The 17,918-nt window shown below is 41.0% G+C and overlaps 1 protein-coding gene across 13 annotated transcripts in view; it reads right to left on the reverse strand.

Moving 5' to 3' along the window:
* The window catches only part of Tbc1d31 (TBC1 domain family member 31), a 61,169-nt gene that overhangs the window by 19,171 nt on the left and 24,080 nt on the right, over positions 1–17,918 (reverse strand). For all 13 annotated transcript variants that reach the window (XR_009593704.1, XM_060389399.1, XM_021645254.2 and 10 more), the window contains 7 exons: positions 16,385–16,585; positions 13,015–13,182; positions 11,025–11,104; positions 10,194–10,340; positions 2,869–3,002; positions 1,070–1,203; positions 189–368 (listed from right to left, as the gene is read on the reverse strand). Coding sequence is in view for 12 of the 13 variants with exons in the window: in XM_060389399.1 (XP_060245382.1) it covers positions 189–368; positions 1,070–1,203; positions 2,869–3,002; positions 10,194–10,340; positions 11,025–11,104; positions 13,015–13,182; positions 16,385–16,585 (1,044 nt within the window). In the remaining variant the exon portion in view is untranslated. The remainder of the gene's footprint in view (positions 1–188; positions 369–1,069; positions 1,204–2,868; positions 3,003–10,193; positions 10,341–11,024; positions 11,105–13,014; positions 13,183–16,384; positions 16,586–17,918) is intronic.

Below are 17,918 nucleotides of genomic sequence, written 5' to 3' on the forward strand. Positions count from 1 at the left end.
CTCTCAAGAACTAGCAAGTTCTCAGCCAAGGAATGTGCTTCTCGGAGTAAACAAGTGATCTCTGAGAGGTCTTGTTTGGTGTTTGCTGGGGTAATGGAATGGAACCCAGGGCCTCATGTGCTAGGCAAGCATGCCACCACTGACTATCCTTCCAGCCTGGAGACACTTCTCCTGTGGACGGCATTTACCTCAAAGTCATCCTTACGCGTGCAGCTGAGCAAGGGCACTCTAGAACAGGTGTTGTAGGCCACCACGGTCATCAGCAGGAAGGAAGGGTGATTGGAGAAGACGTTATCAAAGAGTCTGAGCCACTCCTCTCTCGTCAGCACTTCTGAGAACAGAGTTTCCAGGAGAGGCCAGGCATATAGCTAAAGCAAACAAGAAATGGTACATAACAATATCAGTATTTTAAGTAAGAGTCAAAAAGTCGTCGGTGAGTTAAGCTATGCAGTAATTATATTCCATACATAATTATGAAGTGAACTAGATTAATTTGGGCAATGCCTCTGCTTCCCCTCAGGCTAGAGACTGAACGCAAGACACATGCTCTACCACTAAACTACATCCTCAGCTCCTATTTGGATTCTCTTCATAGACTTCAGGAAGGTAACTTAATAAAGAAGAGTGGCAAATTGTTAAAAACACAGTGTGAGGCAGGTACAGCTGTCTGCTATCAAGATAGATGACCTGAGTATAGGCCTCGCCCTGCACACATGCCCACAAATGTGTACATATACATACATACATACATACATGCTCACACTTAAATATGCATATACATGTGTACAATAAACTAAAAAATTAAAAAATTTGAAAAATTACAAAGTAGAATATGTTTTTATTATTCACTGGGGAAATACTGTTTTGTTTTGTTTTGTTTTAACTTTTTTCTGATGACTTTATTATTTGGCAGTAGTGGGGACTGAACCTTGGGCCACAGCACATGCAAGGCAACTGCTTTTCTGCAGAGCTACACCCTCAGCCCCGGGAAATACTGTTTTATCCACACCAGAGACATTCTTCACTCTCAAAATAAACAATGTCACTCTAAAGCCCTTCAATTTCTTACCTGGGAAGTTATGTTACGATCTATAAAATGCTGCAGTAGTTCCTTGTCATGAAATGCCAAAACATTTTCTATCATACTAAGAATATTGATGGGAGGGTTAGGAAAGTACTCAAACCAATGTTGACACCAATTGGCTACAAAGAAAAACAAATCAGAAAACTGCCTTTAAATACTTTCATGTATTATAAAGGGATTTTCTTCAGTCTCACTGTATTTATATATATTCATATTCCCAGGCTAGTCTCAAACTTCTGATCTTCCCATGGCAGCCCACCTAGTGTTGGAATTATAGACAACTACACTGGGACTTTTTATCTCTAGTACTGTGGTTATACATAAGGGCCCTGTACATGCAAAGCAATGCCCAGCACTAAGCTATATCCCCAGCCTATTTATTCACTTATTCACTTCGTCAGTTATAAGTTCTAAGCCACGCCTTGAACTTGTGGTCTACCTAGCTCAGCCTCTGGCTTGGTTGGGATCACAGGCCTGTACCACCAGTCCCAGTGAATTCTTTATTTTTTTTTTCTCCTCAATATGCTCATGCATAAAGAAGAGTTAATGTAACTTTTTAATTGATAAAGCATAAAGTTCCAAAACTCCACTTGATGGTGGCCCTTCTCATCATTTAAACCTCCCTGGAAATGTCCTCACAGACATGCCCGGAAGTTTGTCTCCTAGATGATTTTAAGTCTGCTCAAGCTGACCATGAGGGTGAACCACAACACACAGCCTTTTCTAAGAAAATCCCTTTGTTATCCAGGAGTCAGCAGGAACCAGAGAGTCTAACATGATGGATTAGGAGTGGTTTGGAAGCGTTGTGTGTGTGTGTGTGTGTGTTTTAACTGATACAATTTCAACAATTGCCCTGCTTAGGTATGAAGAAAATTTGCCAAAGTAGTAGCTCTGTTCCAGACAGGGCTCTTGGTGGAACAGGTGAGTGCTTCTTGCTGCCTGCCTGTGGATGCAGCGTGACTGGCTGCCTTACACTCCTCTGCCATGACTCTCTTCCCACGATGGGCCATGAGCCAGGAAGTCAAATGCCTTCCCTTGCTGTAGTCAGGTATTTGTCACAGCAACAGGAAAAGCTGGATTCCTCACTGTCACGACCTCCTTTCTAAAGTTGGCAACAGAAGTTTCATTAGTAGATATTATGCAGCTTATGAGGGCTATGATTTCATTTATTACTGTACAGTTAGATTTGAGCTAATAATTAAGCCAGAAGTCAAATCTGGCAAAGATGTCAACGGCTCTGAACTGCTGCTCTTAGAGGGGCTTTCAGCACACACAGTGAGTGACCAGGAGCAGACTGCCCTGACCGAGCCCCAGAACGTGGGTTCTCTGTGCCTCGGTCTTGTCTGTGCGTGGGGATAATCCCATCTACTGCACAGGGTACTTCCGAAGGTAAAGTGAGCGAACAGAGGCGAACACACGTCATACACATTGCTTGCTTCTGTGACCTCAGATGGTGCCGATGAGGGCAGCAGCCGGCACCTGGGCACTAAATGGCAGGCACTGTGTGTGGTGGGCGCAGCCCCACAGCAGTTCTACGAAAATCAAGCCCCACTAAGTGCAAGATCAGATTCTTTCTAGCTGAACCAGCCTGCATCAATACTGTCTAAAAAAGACAACTCTCTGCATTTTCTTGTAAAGGTTTCCCTACAAATGACTGACGTGTCTACTTTTTGTTCTATAAAAGTAATGAGATCTAGATTTCCTAAGTGTTGCAAAGGTGCCAAGATATCAGAAAGACTTGTAAGGCCCATGCTCGGTCTCACTCTGCAGTCGTGAGGACTTACTTATGAGAGTAGCAATAACTTCAAAACAGATGAGCTGATTGTTCTGGAATAACTTCACAAATGGAAATGCCAAGAGTGGAAGATAGGGTATTTCGCCGAAGATCGTAGACCAGTGAGCTAATACAGAGAGGGTTCTGGAAATAAAAAAAAAAAAAAAAAAAAGGAAAGATCAGAAAAGGTGGTTGAGATTTGGTGGAGACTCTTTATCCTCATACAGTTCACCTCTTTAGAAGCACTGGGCATGGTAGTAGCACACACCTTTGATCCCAGCAATGGAGAGGCAGAGGCAGGCAGATTTCTGGGAGTTTGAGGCCAGCCTGGTCTACGTATTGAGGTCTAAGTCAGCCAGGGCTACATAGTCTCTCCTTCCCCCCCAAAAAAGCTCAATTCCTCCCTCACCACCAACAAAAGAACTCAACCCCACACAAATGGTGGTATTACATAAACATTGTTCTGTGCCTTAAAGTTTTCAATTAATACTTAAAACATTTATATCAGGATATGCAGTGTAAATACCCTCATGCTGTTTTCCTGGTGCTTATGACAGCTTTGTGGTGATAGCTCATTTATTTAAATATGACTCCTATCACTGAGCCATTAGAACCTTTCTGCTTTTACAAACAATGCTGCTGAATATCATTACATGGACACCTTCGTCCTGTGGCTACACAGATGGGAATGAAAACAGAGCTGTAATTTCAATAACCATTTGCATTGCTCCTGACATTGTGAAGGATGTCTGTTTTCTGAGACTCTTGAAAGTGTTATTAACATTTTCTGATGGCTATTCTTGGTTGTCAACTTGAACTGTATGTGGAAGATGGGACGATCAACCCTTAATCTGGGCCCTATCTTCTGGTGACAGCATATATAAAAGACACTGAAGGAGAAAGCTTGTTCCCTTTGCTTGCCCTCACTCTTGCTGACAAGTCCACTCCTTCACTGGCATTAAAGCTTACTTTCTCAAGATTCTGGAAGAGCAGCTGAGACATCCAGCCTTGTGGACCGAACAACTATCAGACTCTTGAACTTCCAGTTGGTAAACAGCCACTGTTGGATGAACTGGACCACAGCCTGAAAGTCATTCTAGTAAATCCCCTCTCTGAATGTGTGCATGTGCGTGTGTGTGTACACACATTCTATCAGTTCTGTTCCTCAAGAGAACTCTGCTTCGTACACATTTCTGTCAAACTTTTAATCTATTTGAAAAAATGGCCAGGATTGGAAAGATGGTTCTGTCATTAAGAGTAGAGTTTGGTTCCCAGCAAACCTGACATTCCTCAGAGTTGGCACAATTTTCCAAGAACTCTGTGTGTCTATAACACATATTCAATGTACAATATTTAATATGCAGAGACCCTGACCCAGTAATTCCTAATGTATGAGAGTGTTCCACAAAATCATCACACAAAGATATTACCACTGTTTGTAAAGCCAAAAAAAGAAAACAAAAACCCTGTAAACTATGCTAAATGGCTGTTAACAATATAATCAGTTTAAATAAACGGAATTATTCCCTCAGGTACATTTTAAAAAGTGAGGCAGGGCCAGCTAGATGGTTCAGCAGATAAAGGGGCTTGCCACCAAGACTGACAATCTCAGTTTGATCCCGGCAACCGTCATGCAGAAGAGAACCTAATGTCCCAAGTTGTCCTCTGACCCTCACATGTATGCCATGGCAAAACACACACAAAATCAGGCACATCCATATGTACTAAAGGAGGCTGATGAGAGGCCTACAAAGAAACAGACAAATGCACATATCGTTTCTTTGTTAAGTATATGATAGGGACACACACCTGTGGTCACTCCTACCTGGCAGCCAAGGCAGGGAGATGCCCAGTTCTAGGAGAGTGTGGGCTATATAGGGAGACTTGGAAAAAAACTCAAATCAAATCTAGATAAGTAGTGTGCTTGTATCTGCATTATACACCTACGGAAGCCAGCAGAAGAGAGAACCCATTGCCCCTGGTACAAGTCGGCTTAGGATAGAGCAGAGTGTAAGACCTCTGAACTGCCTCACCTACTTTACAAAGAACTACATTCACTTGTAGGTTTACTTTATTTTATGTGTCTGTGTGTGCCTGTGTCTGCGCATACAGAGGCAGATGGAGGAGTCATACCCTCAGGAATTGAAGTTACAAGAGGTTGTGAGCTTCTTTATCCAGGTGCTGGGAACCAAACTGTGGTCCTCTGGAAGAGCAGCAAGTGCTCTTAACCAAGAACTACCTTCTTTTTGAGAGATAAAAATAAATTTAAGTCACTTTCAGTGTCCCAATGAAGGCAGAGGAACAGTTGCCCGTCACGCTGTTGCCTGTGTCTGACAGTAACGCCCCACCCCCACCACTCTTACTACAGTGTTTTACAGCACGCCTTTAACATACCGTTTCATTCTTTAACACTTAAGTATACATCTTAAAAAAAAAACAGGTAATGGGGCGGCAGTGCTGGCAAGACGGCTTAGCAGGTAAGTGTGCCTACCATGGAAGCCTAAGAACTTGAGCTCAATTCCTGGAACCCACATAGAGGAAGAAGAGAATTAACTCTCACAGACTGACCCCTCACCTACACATGTGCACATGACAGGCACACACATGTGCGCGCACACACACACACATTCATTCTCTCTAAACAAACTAAACTAAAATTTTAAATTAAAAACAAACATTTTATTAGTCACACCATTATAATACTTAAAAATAAACATGGTTTCTTCAGCATAATCTATAGCCAGGCAAGTCTTAACTTTCTGCATCAATCAAATTAAGCTAAAAACAATAATTCTCTTTTGTTAAGTTATAATTTTGAATTAAAATTACAAAATAAACCATCTAAAAATAAAATGAGGTGTTATTTCATGTGTATGGGTATGTTGCCTGCCTGGTGCCTTCAAAGATTAGAAAGGAATGACCCCTCGAACTGGAGTTAGATATAGTTGTGAGCTGCCATGTGGATCCTTTAAAGAGCAGCCAGTGCTCTTGACCATCAAGCCATCCCCCTTGCACCTAATTTTAAATTAAAATGTAGGAAAATAAACCAAGTGTGCTCTAACCTCAGCACATGGGGCCTGAAGCAGGAGGATGGAGAGTTTGAGACCAGCCTGAGCTATGTGGTAAGTTCTAGGGCACACTGAGATAGCCAGTGAGATTCCATTTCAAAGAAAAGAAATTAGAAAAACAAAGAAAAAAAATCAGGATTATAATTTGATGTCTTTATATACAATCATACTTAAATTAGTAACTTTAATTGTAAATGGATTTGTAGACACAGAATTGCTTTATGCATCAAACTTAATGCATTTTATGAAAACTCTCTTACTACCTTAGGCAGAATTTAGGAAACTGTTTTCAGAAAGTGCCCTGTCCACACGCTATGTAGGAAAAAATTAATAAGAGCGTTTCTCCAACCATTTTAATCATCAGACAAAAGTCAGAATCTCAACTGTTTTTATTTATTGACAGAACCAGTTCTTGATTTCCTACAGTGATGGGATCAACAGAAGGAATGTGAACTCTGCTCACAAGTAGGCAAGTTAGGACTGCAGAGGAATGTGTGAAAACGGTCAAACAGTCCCATCGTTTTAAACTTCCTCCCACATCTACAGAGGAGACAAGGCTTTCTCCCAAAGTACTTGCTGTGTTTAATTCTGCACACGTGAACCGAAGACTCAAAGGTGCAAGGCACAAGGGTATCTGAAAAATATCTGAACTATAATGTTATTTTATGAAGACTTACTATGCACAGCAGGCAAGCACAGTAAATGTAGGGGCCACAAGAGTAAAATAAGTCAACACCGGCTGATATTTCATCAAATTTAAAAGGGCAATAAATTAAAATTTCAAGGTACATCGACTTTTTAAAAGTATATAAGGGCAAAGCTAAATTAACTAAGCACACTTTAAGAGCAAGAGACTGGGAACAACCCAAATGGAGCAATCGGTCAATAAGACACGCTGCAACAAGCACAGCGACTGCAGAATCAGATGCAGAATGCAGTTCCCACCTCAAAGCAGGGGCTAGACACATGTGAGTCTATGAACAGCTGCATAAGGAAAAACAAACACACACGCAATTGTGTAATGTTCACTGGCAGATTACTAATGTGGAAACAGGGTGGAGGGAGCAGAAACTAGACTGACTTGAATAAACCTTACTTTGTATAAGAGTACAAAAACAAGATAAAGTCTAAATCAAACAAACAGTTCAGGGGCCTGTGTTCAACCTCAGGGGAAAAAAACACTACTAAGCCAAAACCACTGAAAATAAATAGAACAGATTAACTGAACTATATAAGGAACTTGTAGCATTAGCATAGAAATGGTTAAGTAATTTTAAAATGACAATTTGATTGTACATGCTTGTGGGTTGTAGTCTAAGAAGAAAAAGCTGAGAAGCATTTGAACTACTTTCAATAATTGTAATGTGAGCCAGGTATGATACACGCCTTGCAGATCCTGAGGCAGGAGGATTGTCACCAGTTAGAGCAAGCTTGGCTTACATCCCAAGTACGGAGCCAGCTAGAGCTACATAACAAGACCCCAGCTCAAACACCAACAAAAACACCAACCACCCAAACACCAATGTGAGATACAGCGCTCCCATTTCAAACATACGGCCCAGAGTTTAGAAGTCAGGGTGTGTGTAGGAAAAGTGGCAGGCGCCTGCAGTACAGCGCCTGCCGTCATGCAGAAGGCCCCGGTTTGATCCCAGTGATACCTGCACACCCGCACACGCACATCAGTGCTTTTACAAATCAGAATTCTTGTCTTCAAAAAGATTAAAATATAAAATCAAAGTTATAAAAAAAGTTTTAATCCTAAATTTGATAGGAAATATCACTGTAAACTTTTTCCTGGCCCTGTCCACTGGCAAGCCTATGTTTAAATCTGAGTTTATAATGGATAAATATTATTTGGGGCATTCTAAGATAATTAATTTACTATTTTGTAAACGGGTAAAAATTGTAAAAGGTACTGTGCATCTATCTTGCCCTTCCTTCACAGAATGTATTAGTGGCAGCTAGAAGTTGGTGATAAGGACCTGGTCTTTGTGTGTGTGTGTTATGTTTTCACATGGGGGAGATAAATGTGTATGAGGGAGCCCATGGACCATGTGTGGAGGTCAGAGGACAAATAAGCTGTTGTTCCTCAAGTGTCCTGCATTTTTTGTTTAAGATAGGGTATTTTCTTGGTCTGGAACTGAACTGGCTACACTAGACTACCCTGGCCAAACGCCTTCCAGGAGCTGCCTGTCTTGGCCTCCCTCTGACCACCACTGGGACTGCAAAAATGCACACTGCCCCTAGATTTTTATGGGTTCTGGGGACTGAACTCAGGTCCTTTGGCCTGAAAAACAAGTGCTTTAAGAACTGCTCCACTTCTCCAACTCCCAGGAAAATTTTCTTTATAGAAATTTTCCACATAATAAAAGAGAAGGAATTAGACAGAATTAGAACTAGATTGTCAGTGTTTTGCTAATCTCTGGGAAGCAGTGGGTCCAGAATACGGTCATCAGTGAGCGGTAATGCCTTCAAAAGAAAGACAAGCAGTGATTAACAACCTCCTAACAGAGGCACACAAAACTACCTGTAATGTTACCCAGAGAACGACCAAGATGGGAAAAATTAATATCCTGACCCTTATCATGACCGTTGCATGAATGGTCAGTTTAGAGAACATTACGGAGAAAGAGAAATAGAGCAAACAGTAATAAGAGAATAAAATCTAGCAAAATGCAGACTCTGATACGAGTCTGTAAGGTAACTCCTAGGTCTTCAATAAATACATTGCCAAGGGAAAAAAAGAGAATCTGTGGATTAAGAGAGGCCCCGGTCCGGCAGCCTGGTGTGGCACATGCCTGGAATCTCAGTTCTCACAAGGTAGAAGCAGGAGGGATCCAGTTCTGGGATGGCCTGGGCTCCACAGACACTGTCTCAAAGACGCCAAGTCAAAGATAAAAATGTAAACATAAAAGAGACTGGGGGGGTGTCGATCAAATATTATGTACACACTTGTTTGAATCCAGACTTGAACAAGTTCACCACAAAGTTTCCCGAGTCAGTCAACAGTCAGGATGCTGACTGGGTCTGAGAGACAAGAATGAGTTCTTTCTTGACGGCATGATACTGGCAGTACGTGCACTGGTGTTAGAGGAAGGGGCAGCTAGCCTAGAGGCTCGCATGAAATCGTTAGCATGGTGTGTGCCCACATGTCTAGGGAGGCGGCAGAGTGGCGGGTGTGGAGAGGGTGGAGCAACGCAACAGATGGTCTGCAGTCAGCAACTGCTGAGGTCAGGGACGGCACAGCTATTCTTTGTGGTGTCCTACCTGCACGCACATTTGCATTTTTCACCATAAATACTTTACTCTGGCCAGGTGCAGTGGCGCACTCCTGTAATCCCAGCACTCAGGGAGGCAGAGGCAGGCAGATCTCTGTGAGTTCAAGGGCAGCCTGGTCTACAAAGCAAGACCAGGATAGCCAGGAGTACACAGAGACCAAATAACCAAAACCAAAACAACAAAAAAAAACCCAAAAAATTAACTCTGAAAAAAGGCCTTAAATTCTAGAGACCAACTGCAATTCCAGCTCTAACAAATGTAACTAAATCACATTGTCCAACCTCTCTATGTCTTAGTCTCCCCACCTGTAACGTAAATTAAATATTTACCTAATAGTGAAAGACATTTGTGCTCAGCCTGTGACATGATGTCACCTACAAACTTCACACCTGAGAACTGTGTGATCAAGTTACAAAAAAAAAAAAAAAAAAAACCTTCCAGTGTCTTAAGAAAATTTAGTTTTGTGTTGCATCATATTCATAGCCACGCTTATGCAGTGTGTGGGCTGCAGATGGGCATATTTGCAAGGCTAGGCTTAGGACTAGAATTTACCAGCTAGGCACAGCCGAAGGCATCTAAGCAACACTGTCTTCAAATACACCAATAATCTCACAATGTTGGGGTTACTAGCTCCAACGCTGATTCCTGACAAAAGATTAAGGGTGGAGGAGGAAAGGCAGTTTTTTTTTTCTTTCAATCACTTATTAAATGATAAAATAAAGAGTTGAAACTGGGTCCTCTGTCTCACAGTGCATGCTCTTCTACTACTCTGCTTTGTTCTTTGGGTTACCTGACAGTGTGACTTTCTGGAGCATAACACAAACTCATATCCATATAGGACGTGTGTACATTTTCTTTTAAAAACAACCCTACATACCAGACAAGGGCAGTCAGCGATGACTGAGCAATGCTTTATGGGAAGGGGACTTGGAAATGCTGCAGTCCTTGGTTCCTGCCCCCTTGGATGGCTGAAGCGCGCTGAGCATACCTCTGCAGTACTCGCAGCAGTTTTCTACTTTTGATGGGGTATTTCTTCTGAAGGTTGAGATAAGCCACGTGCGTCCCCTTATCCATCAAGCTACTAAACGTAGCGTGGTTTTCAGGCAGTTGGAGTAAAGAGCGCCAAATAAACATTCTGAAATAAAAGTTTAATTTTGAAGAAAAACCTTTTTTTTTGAGCAAAAACTGACTTAGAATTCCTGTAGTAAATAAATTGTAATAGAGGTATTGGGCTATATGTTTATTATTATTAGCCCGAAGATTATCACAGTGGTAGTATTTAACGTGCTCTCACAAATATTAAGACTCAGATGCCTGTTAAATTTTATAATTGCCTTATTTACCTTGGGCTGGCAGAAGTTTATCTTACACCATTTTAATATCCTCACCATCCATCTCCCAGCCCCCAGTCAATGCCATCTGCCTTAATTCTCCTCATCTGGTCTACCTTCCATCTATAATTCCATGGTACTTGCTTTTATTTTTCATCTGGGCTTTTCCAGGCCATTATTGGAGTCCTATCTTTTGGCCCATGTGTTTTTTTCCTCCACACTAACACATCCTGGTGTCCTTCTTCCTCCTCTCTTTCTGTCCATCTGTCTTCCGCCTGTCTGTCTCCTGTCATCCTCTCTGTCGTCCAAAGCCGAACCTTAGCCGCACCTACCCAATTCTGCCCTGCCCAGGTATAGGTTGTTTAATCAGGCAATCAGATATGTCTTAGGCAGGTTTACAAAACAAACATAGGTGTAAGCAGATCTTAAGGGCCAGTAACACCCATCAGACCAAACTCAAGCATAGAATGAAGGAATTTGAGGTTTACCTGTATTTTGTTGGATATTCCCCGTAGCCTTTTAATAAGATTTGCAAACGTTTTCTACTTAATCCTTCTGACAATTTATTCTATAAAAAGATAATACCAGTAAGGGACAATTATTATGCAACTGAAAGCATGGTAATCTAGTTCACAGTAGCTTCCAAACTTTAGAACACAGCACACAGACAGGCAGGGTGCACATGTTTGCAATCTTAGCAGTCAGGAGCTGAGCTGGAGGGTCATGAGTCTGGAGCCAGCCTGCGCTGCTGCAGGTGAGATACTGTCTCAAACAACAGAACAGAACTGAACACACCACGACCATCCCTGCCCCTGCACTCTGGCGCACGCATGCTTCCTCTCTCCTACCCTCACCTACAGCCATAAGCATGGCACAGGAAATTCACTTCGTATTGCCCTCCTAACGAAGTACCAAGCACGATGACACCCAACATCTGATGAGATCAGATTTTCACTAAGCTGTAGTCTGCTTTATACATTTTTTCATACGTGTAAGTTGTGTAATTTAAATGCTTATAGAAACACTTTATTAAAATGGATGTGAAAAATACCAAGTGTTGCTGAGGATATGGAATGACTAGAACTCTCTCCACTGCTGCTAGGAATATGAATTATTTCAATAACTCAGGAAAACTGACAGTATTTACTAACAAACCTATGGCACATCAAGAGGCTAAGATGTGTGGCAGGACACATACTTAGTATATATGTGTGCTTCAGGGTTCAAACCCCAATACTCACTCTGCCCAGCAAGAAGCATCATCACGTGGGCAACAGGCAACGTCTGGAAGGGGGTGGGAACATTCCACTCTTTGATGTGGCTGCTGGTAGCATAGGTGTATTCAGTTTGTGAAATTTCACTGTGCATTTCACATGTGTATTTTATTGTCAATAAAAAAGTTCCTTGAAGATACTATTAAACATTTCTATGAATATTTATATTTTCTTTCTATTTCAAATAAATATATATGCTTTGCAGAAAAAAATATTAAAACAAATAGAAAAACCATTTTAGAAAAAAACATAGGGCAACAAGAGGCTCAGTGCTTTGGTAAAAGTGCTTGCTGCCTGAGGCTGGTGACCTGAGTTTGACCTGAAGCCCAAAGTAGAAAGAACTGACTTGAAAGTCTTCCTCTGATCTCAACAAGGTTAGCACACACGCACGCACCTATACACACACGCACACATGCTCACATACACTCAGATTTTAAAACACAAAACCATTTGAACTCTTTCCCTCAAGGCCATCCTGCTATTGGCTGCCTCCAAGGAGCACAGTGACAGACTCCAAAGGGAGCAGTAGAAGCAGCTTCCTATCCCCCTCCCCATAACCTTCTGCGGCAGCACTGTCTGACAGAAATACAGAAGGACAGTCACGATGGAACTTAAAACCTTCTTACAAGTACATTAACAAAAGTAGAGACAGAAAAAAAATCCAGTTTGATAATGATTTTAACCCAACACAATCAAAATATCACTTTAACACATAATCAATATGAAATCACCAATTAATAAGACATTTTACAGTCTAGTTTTCCTGCTTTCTTCCTGCATGCGTTTCACATTTACAGCACTCTTTAAAAACATTTATTTATTTAGTATGTGCAATGTGAATATGTATGTGTGTACATTACATACATACATACACAATACACGTGAAGATTAAAGGACAATTTCAAGAGTTTGCTTTCTCTACTACATGGGTGGCAAGGATGGAACTCAGGTCATGAGGGTTTGTTATATGTTGTTTTGAGACAGTGTCTCACTGTTAACGCAGGTTGACCCCAAACTCACAATCCTGCCTCTACCCCATAAGTGCTGGGACTACAAGTGTGAGCCAGCATGACAGGTTACTGTAACACATCTTGATTCAGATTAGCACACCTCAAAATCATCGGCCACACACCAGCCCAGAGGTCACAAGATGGCCCTCATCAAGGTCATGGTAAGCTGGAGTTAAATTAAAATGTATTCTTACCTCCTTGTTTTCTAAATTACTGGTCAGGTCTTGCTTGAGTATTCTAGTTTGAATTTTGCTTTCTTTACATCTTGCTGACCGCTGGACTCTTCCTGGCATTATTTTCATCTTAAGATTACTGGAACTACTGGGCAAATCTTCAATCACTTTAAATAGAGGAGGAGGTGGCTGAAAAAAGAGGAAAAGGCTCCATGTATTTATGTACCTATATGTACCTTTCCCACTGGCGATTCCTGGACAGCAGACCTATTCATACACGATTCACCAACTTTACACGAATAGCATGATTAATTTATACAATTAGTTTTAGGCATAAGATCTAAGTAAAAATGTTTAAGAATGCTTCAGAATGCTTACTAATGAATAAATCACAGCACATGTCTGCCAAATTCCTTTAAAGAGTCAATAAATACATGGCTAACAGGAACAAATAGTATTTATTCCCAAAAGGTGGCTCAAAATGCTACAATAACAAACCACTTCCCACTTGCACAATGAAGTCAGCACATGATGGGGACACAGATGGGGCACGGCTAGACGGATGGCCCAGAAGAATGAAAGCACCCTAACAGGCCCGGGACTCCAGTGCAGGTCCTCTGAGAGAATGTGGGGTCCCTGCATCGCGTGAGCTCAAAGCCTGTGGTCTGCACAGCAAGGCTGCCAGTCGCTTACAGCATCAACTGCGAAAGGCAGCTCAGGCAACACTACCCGGAACCCAAGAGCTCATTTTTAGGGGGCTGTCAGATCGGAAAATCCAACAGTCAGCTTACTCGAACTAAAATGACTCGCTAGAACATTTTCTTCATAATTGGTACTCCTTTTGAAATAAAATGATTTTCCTTAGTCAAAGGAAATGAGCAAATTAGGTCACACAGCCTGAGTTCAAAAGACAAAGTACGGTGCCCACTTCTGTGATTTAATTCTTCATCTTGGGAATCAAAACAATCTGACCAAATTATGGCCAGCTCTTAACAATGCTGAACTGTTCATTCTGTGATTTCAATCTATTCTTCTAAGTTTTTGTTAAAGCCTCTATTTTAGTCATTTCCCCTGCTGAGGCCTCATCCTTGGCTTCAAGCACAATCTCCCCCAGGCTAGAGCTATGACTGGGTCTGACCCACCTCTGTAATGAATACATAAGAATTCACTGACTTCATTAAAACAACACCAGATGACAAGATAACCAAGTAAAACAGAAGGCAGGGACACAAACAAGCAGAGATTTGTACAGGATACGTGGCTAGATATTTGTGCAGCTGCAACAGCACAGAGACACTGGCTGATGTGCCCTAAAAGTAAAAGAAGGTCCACTTTGGAGCTGGCCTTCCTTCGCCAAGCTGTGTGCTCAGCATCCAGCACTGTGAGGAGGTCTGTGACTCACTCTGAACAGCTTCGCATAGTCCCTTCCCCTGTCTCCTTTAGTACTTAGGAGTAGAAAATCATGGGAAGAGGCTAAAGACCCTCAGCAGAGCACTTAATATATTGGTGATTACATGTTCCAACATATTTAAAAGCACAGAGCTATGGTATCTATAACTGTATCTTTTATATATTTATACACAAGAACAACAGATTCTAATCCCATATTATAAAAAACACATACTCACAAATACACATACATGAACACATAGAGGATTCTTGTCATTTGAAGTATATAATTATATTGAATTACCTTACGTACTGAATTAGTGAAAACAGAATCACTGATTCCAAAAGAAAGTTCAGTTCCAGGGAGACTCATTCACATTTCATCAACTGAATGATAAACATACATTGTTTTGATATGTGTTTCTGCTTAAAGATACCTTACTTGAAATACATTATTGACTTCCAAGCTAAGAGCACCAGGACTGCCTACGTGAGTTTAGGATCTATGTCTTCCCTTCAGGCACAACACAGCTTGCTTTCCTGTGCTTAAGAACACCAGACTGAGCTTGAGCACTATTCTTGGGGTCAGTATAAACAGTAAAATTACTACAAAAAGCCCCAACATATAAACCGCAAAACTCATGACTCTGTACAACAGACTATGAAAGATACTTTGATTGTAGTAGGAGAGATGAAACAATAAAAGCCTTGCCCTATTCAATTCAGCTGGGACCAAAGGTATTAAATGAGTGTGGAATGAACGCAACAAGAAGAAACCCACCAAGTAGTATTAAGAAATGATACAGTAAGCTGGAGATGGCTCAGAGGACAGAGACAACTGTACACAGGCCTGATGACCTGAGTTCTAGCCTTGGATCCCCCAACGTAGCTGCAGAGAAACCATTCCTGAGCGCTGCCCTCTGACGTTTGTACATGTGCCTACACACACACTCAGTGAACATTTAATTAAGAAATGATTATGAAAGCATTATTTTGGAAAAATGTGGTGGAGAAGATGGACTGGTAGGAGGGGTAGACAATGAGGGCTGAGTTTAGGAAATCTGCTTAAATTATTGTAATTTGGAATTAGTTAATAAAGGCCAAGATAGAGAAGAGGTGGCAGAGACAGATGACAGACAGAACAGACAAATAGATGATAAGATAGTTGACAGATGATGAACAAATAATAAAACAGATAAAGTAATAGAGAAGATGGTAACAGAACTGATGGAAAAATACATCATAGGTAATCGATAAACAGGCAGTAGATAGAAATATTAGATAGATAGATAGATAGATAGATAGATAGATAGATAGATAGACAGATAGGTAGAAAGAGCAACAGAAAGATGATGGATAGATGCAGGATAGGTAATTGAGATGATTGATAGACGGTAATAGAGAGATGACAAATACATGCTAGATAATTGATAGATGATAGACATGGCTAGAGAGTGAATAGACAGATAGATAGAAAGATAGCAACAGAGATGATGGATAGATACATGATAGGTAATTGATAGATAGTAACAGAGAGATGACAAATACATGATAGATAACTGATAGTTGACAGACACGGATAGATAGTTGATAGATAGACGATAGGTGGATGGTAGAGACTGTCTGAAAAAAATTCAAGTCTCTGAAGAAAAAAATTGAAGGAGACATATCTCAAATGTAATAAATTCTATAACTTGCGAGTCCCTAGATTAGGAAAGAAAGAAAAGAAAAGGGCCACAGAGCTCCAAGGCTTGTAAACTACAAGATAAGAAATAGCAAAACAGAAATGAAGACAATGAAATTAAAGACCACAGGTGACACTGAATGGGGTGGGCACCAGGCTAAGAAGAGGCATGGTGAGAAGTCAGAGCTAGAGACGCAGCTCTTAAAGAGGCAGGGACTCTATCCAGAAAGACAGCTGTGTCCCAGAGAAGTCAGGAGATAGTGCAGAGGAAATACTGCAGTGCCCAGAGCAGATTCAGTTACTTGATGATTCACATACCTTATTTATTTCTTGTGTCAAAGCTTGAACTGAATATATGTTCAGACTTCCATTTTCCATAATAGATGCTATGTACCGACCGTGTGGGCTAATTACTGATGAGCTAATTCCTTCTTCAATGCTCCCAATTTCAAAGAGAAGTTTACAAGTTTGTATGTTGACAAATCTCATAATCCCGTCTTGACTTAGCACACCAAGAACCTAGGGAGACAGAAACAATGGGGCCTTAACATTTAAAAGCCAAAGCCTGAAAGTCTATATACAGAGACTATGTACATATGTAGATATTTATATGCATATCATGTTGATATATTTTAAAAGTAATATATTCATTTTATATAATTTTTAAGAGGGCAGCTCAATTTACAGTGAGCCATTACACATTTTAAAACCACCAACGTTGGCTCATGTGGATGTGTCTGGCTCTGACCACACATGTGGAAGGCCTTGGCTTCCCCAGGCGGGTGGGCCACCTCCACTGAGACACAGGGATCAGCTGCTGACCCTCACCTGCACACTGGCTGCCAGAGGAAAGAAATGCATGCAGTCCTGGTGAAGCTCCCCACCCCATGCCCATCTTCAGCTGTTCTGATATTTGGAGAGTGGACTGCAACTATGGGTTGTATACTAGATTATGGCAGAGGAGTAGGTGGGAAGCTAGTCTTCGAGAGAAAAAAAATTTAAATTTATGTCATATAATTTGAAAAAGTAAAAGCATGTAATGAAAACATTACATTAAACCCTCTTGCTTGCTGTCTGTGGGCTAGGGGACAATGGCTCCAAGTATAACTTCACATGGTTCTTTGACATTCCAGTGTTGTGCAGTTTAACAAAAGTTGTCCGGTGGTGTCAACAGGAAGAGCATGCTCTTTGCCTGCTGGTTGGCAGGGCACAGCCCTCCATAGGTACCGCAGACGGAGGCTGTCTTGAGGTCAGTTTGCAAAGATCCTGTCCTAGTTACGGATTCCTTTGTGAAACTATTTCAATTCTGGGATTTTTATCCTACAAACAGGAAAAATGACATTGCAAAATTTTAGTGCTGACAAAACAGAAAATAACAGCACTATTTACAGCAGAAAGGGACTAAGAACAGTTAAGTGCCCAATAACAGAGAGTTAGCTTAAAGAAAATTATGAATATTATGAAGTCTTGAAAAAGAAAGAGGTTTTATACCACTAATAACTGCAGAATAATTTCCAAATGAAGAACGAAGGTGTAAGGCTGTGTAGAGAGGGGAAACGTAATAGGTAACAACAGTAGTTGTAGGGGAGTGCATCGCTACACAAACAGGAGATGGGATGAGGCTCACCACCAACGCCTATTTGTAAATTTTACCATTCCAACCGTAAGAACATATGAACAAGTCGGAAATCTTAAATAAACAGATAAGATACCCATATGCTTACAAACTGCATGCGTGTGTGTGTATATAACAACATAAAGCATGTACTGAATTTAACTTCGGCATTCACCACTATGATTTAATTTAAAATAAAATTAAAACAATTATTTGCAGTAATTATTTGTCAGTTTT

Source organism: Meriones unguiculatus, chromosome 8, assembly GCF_030254825.1.
Source record: "Meriones unguiculatus strain TT.TT164.6M chromosome 8, Bangor_MerUng_6.1, whole genome shotgun sequence".
NCBI classification, from domain to species: Eukaryota; Metazoa; Chordata; class Mammalia; order Rodentia; family Muridae; genus Meriones; species Meriones unguiculatus.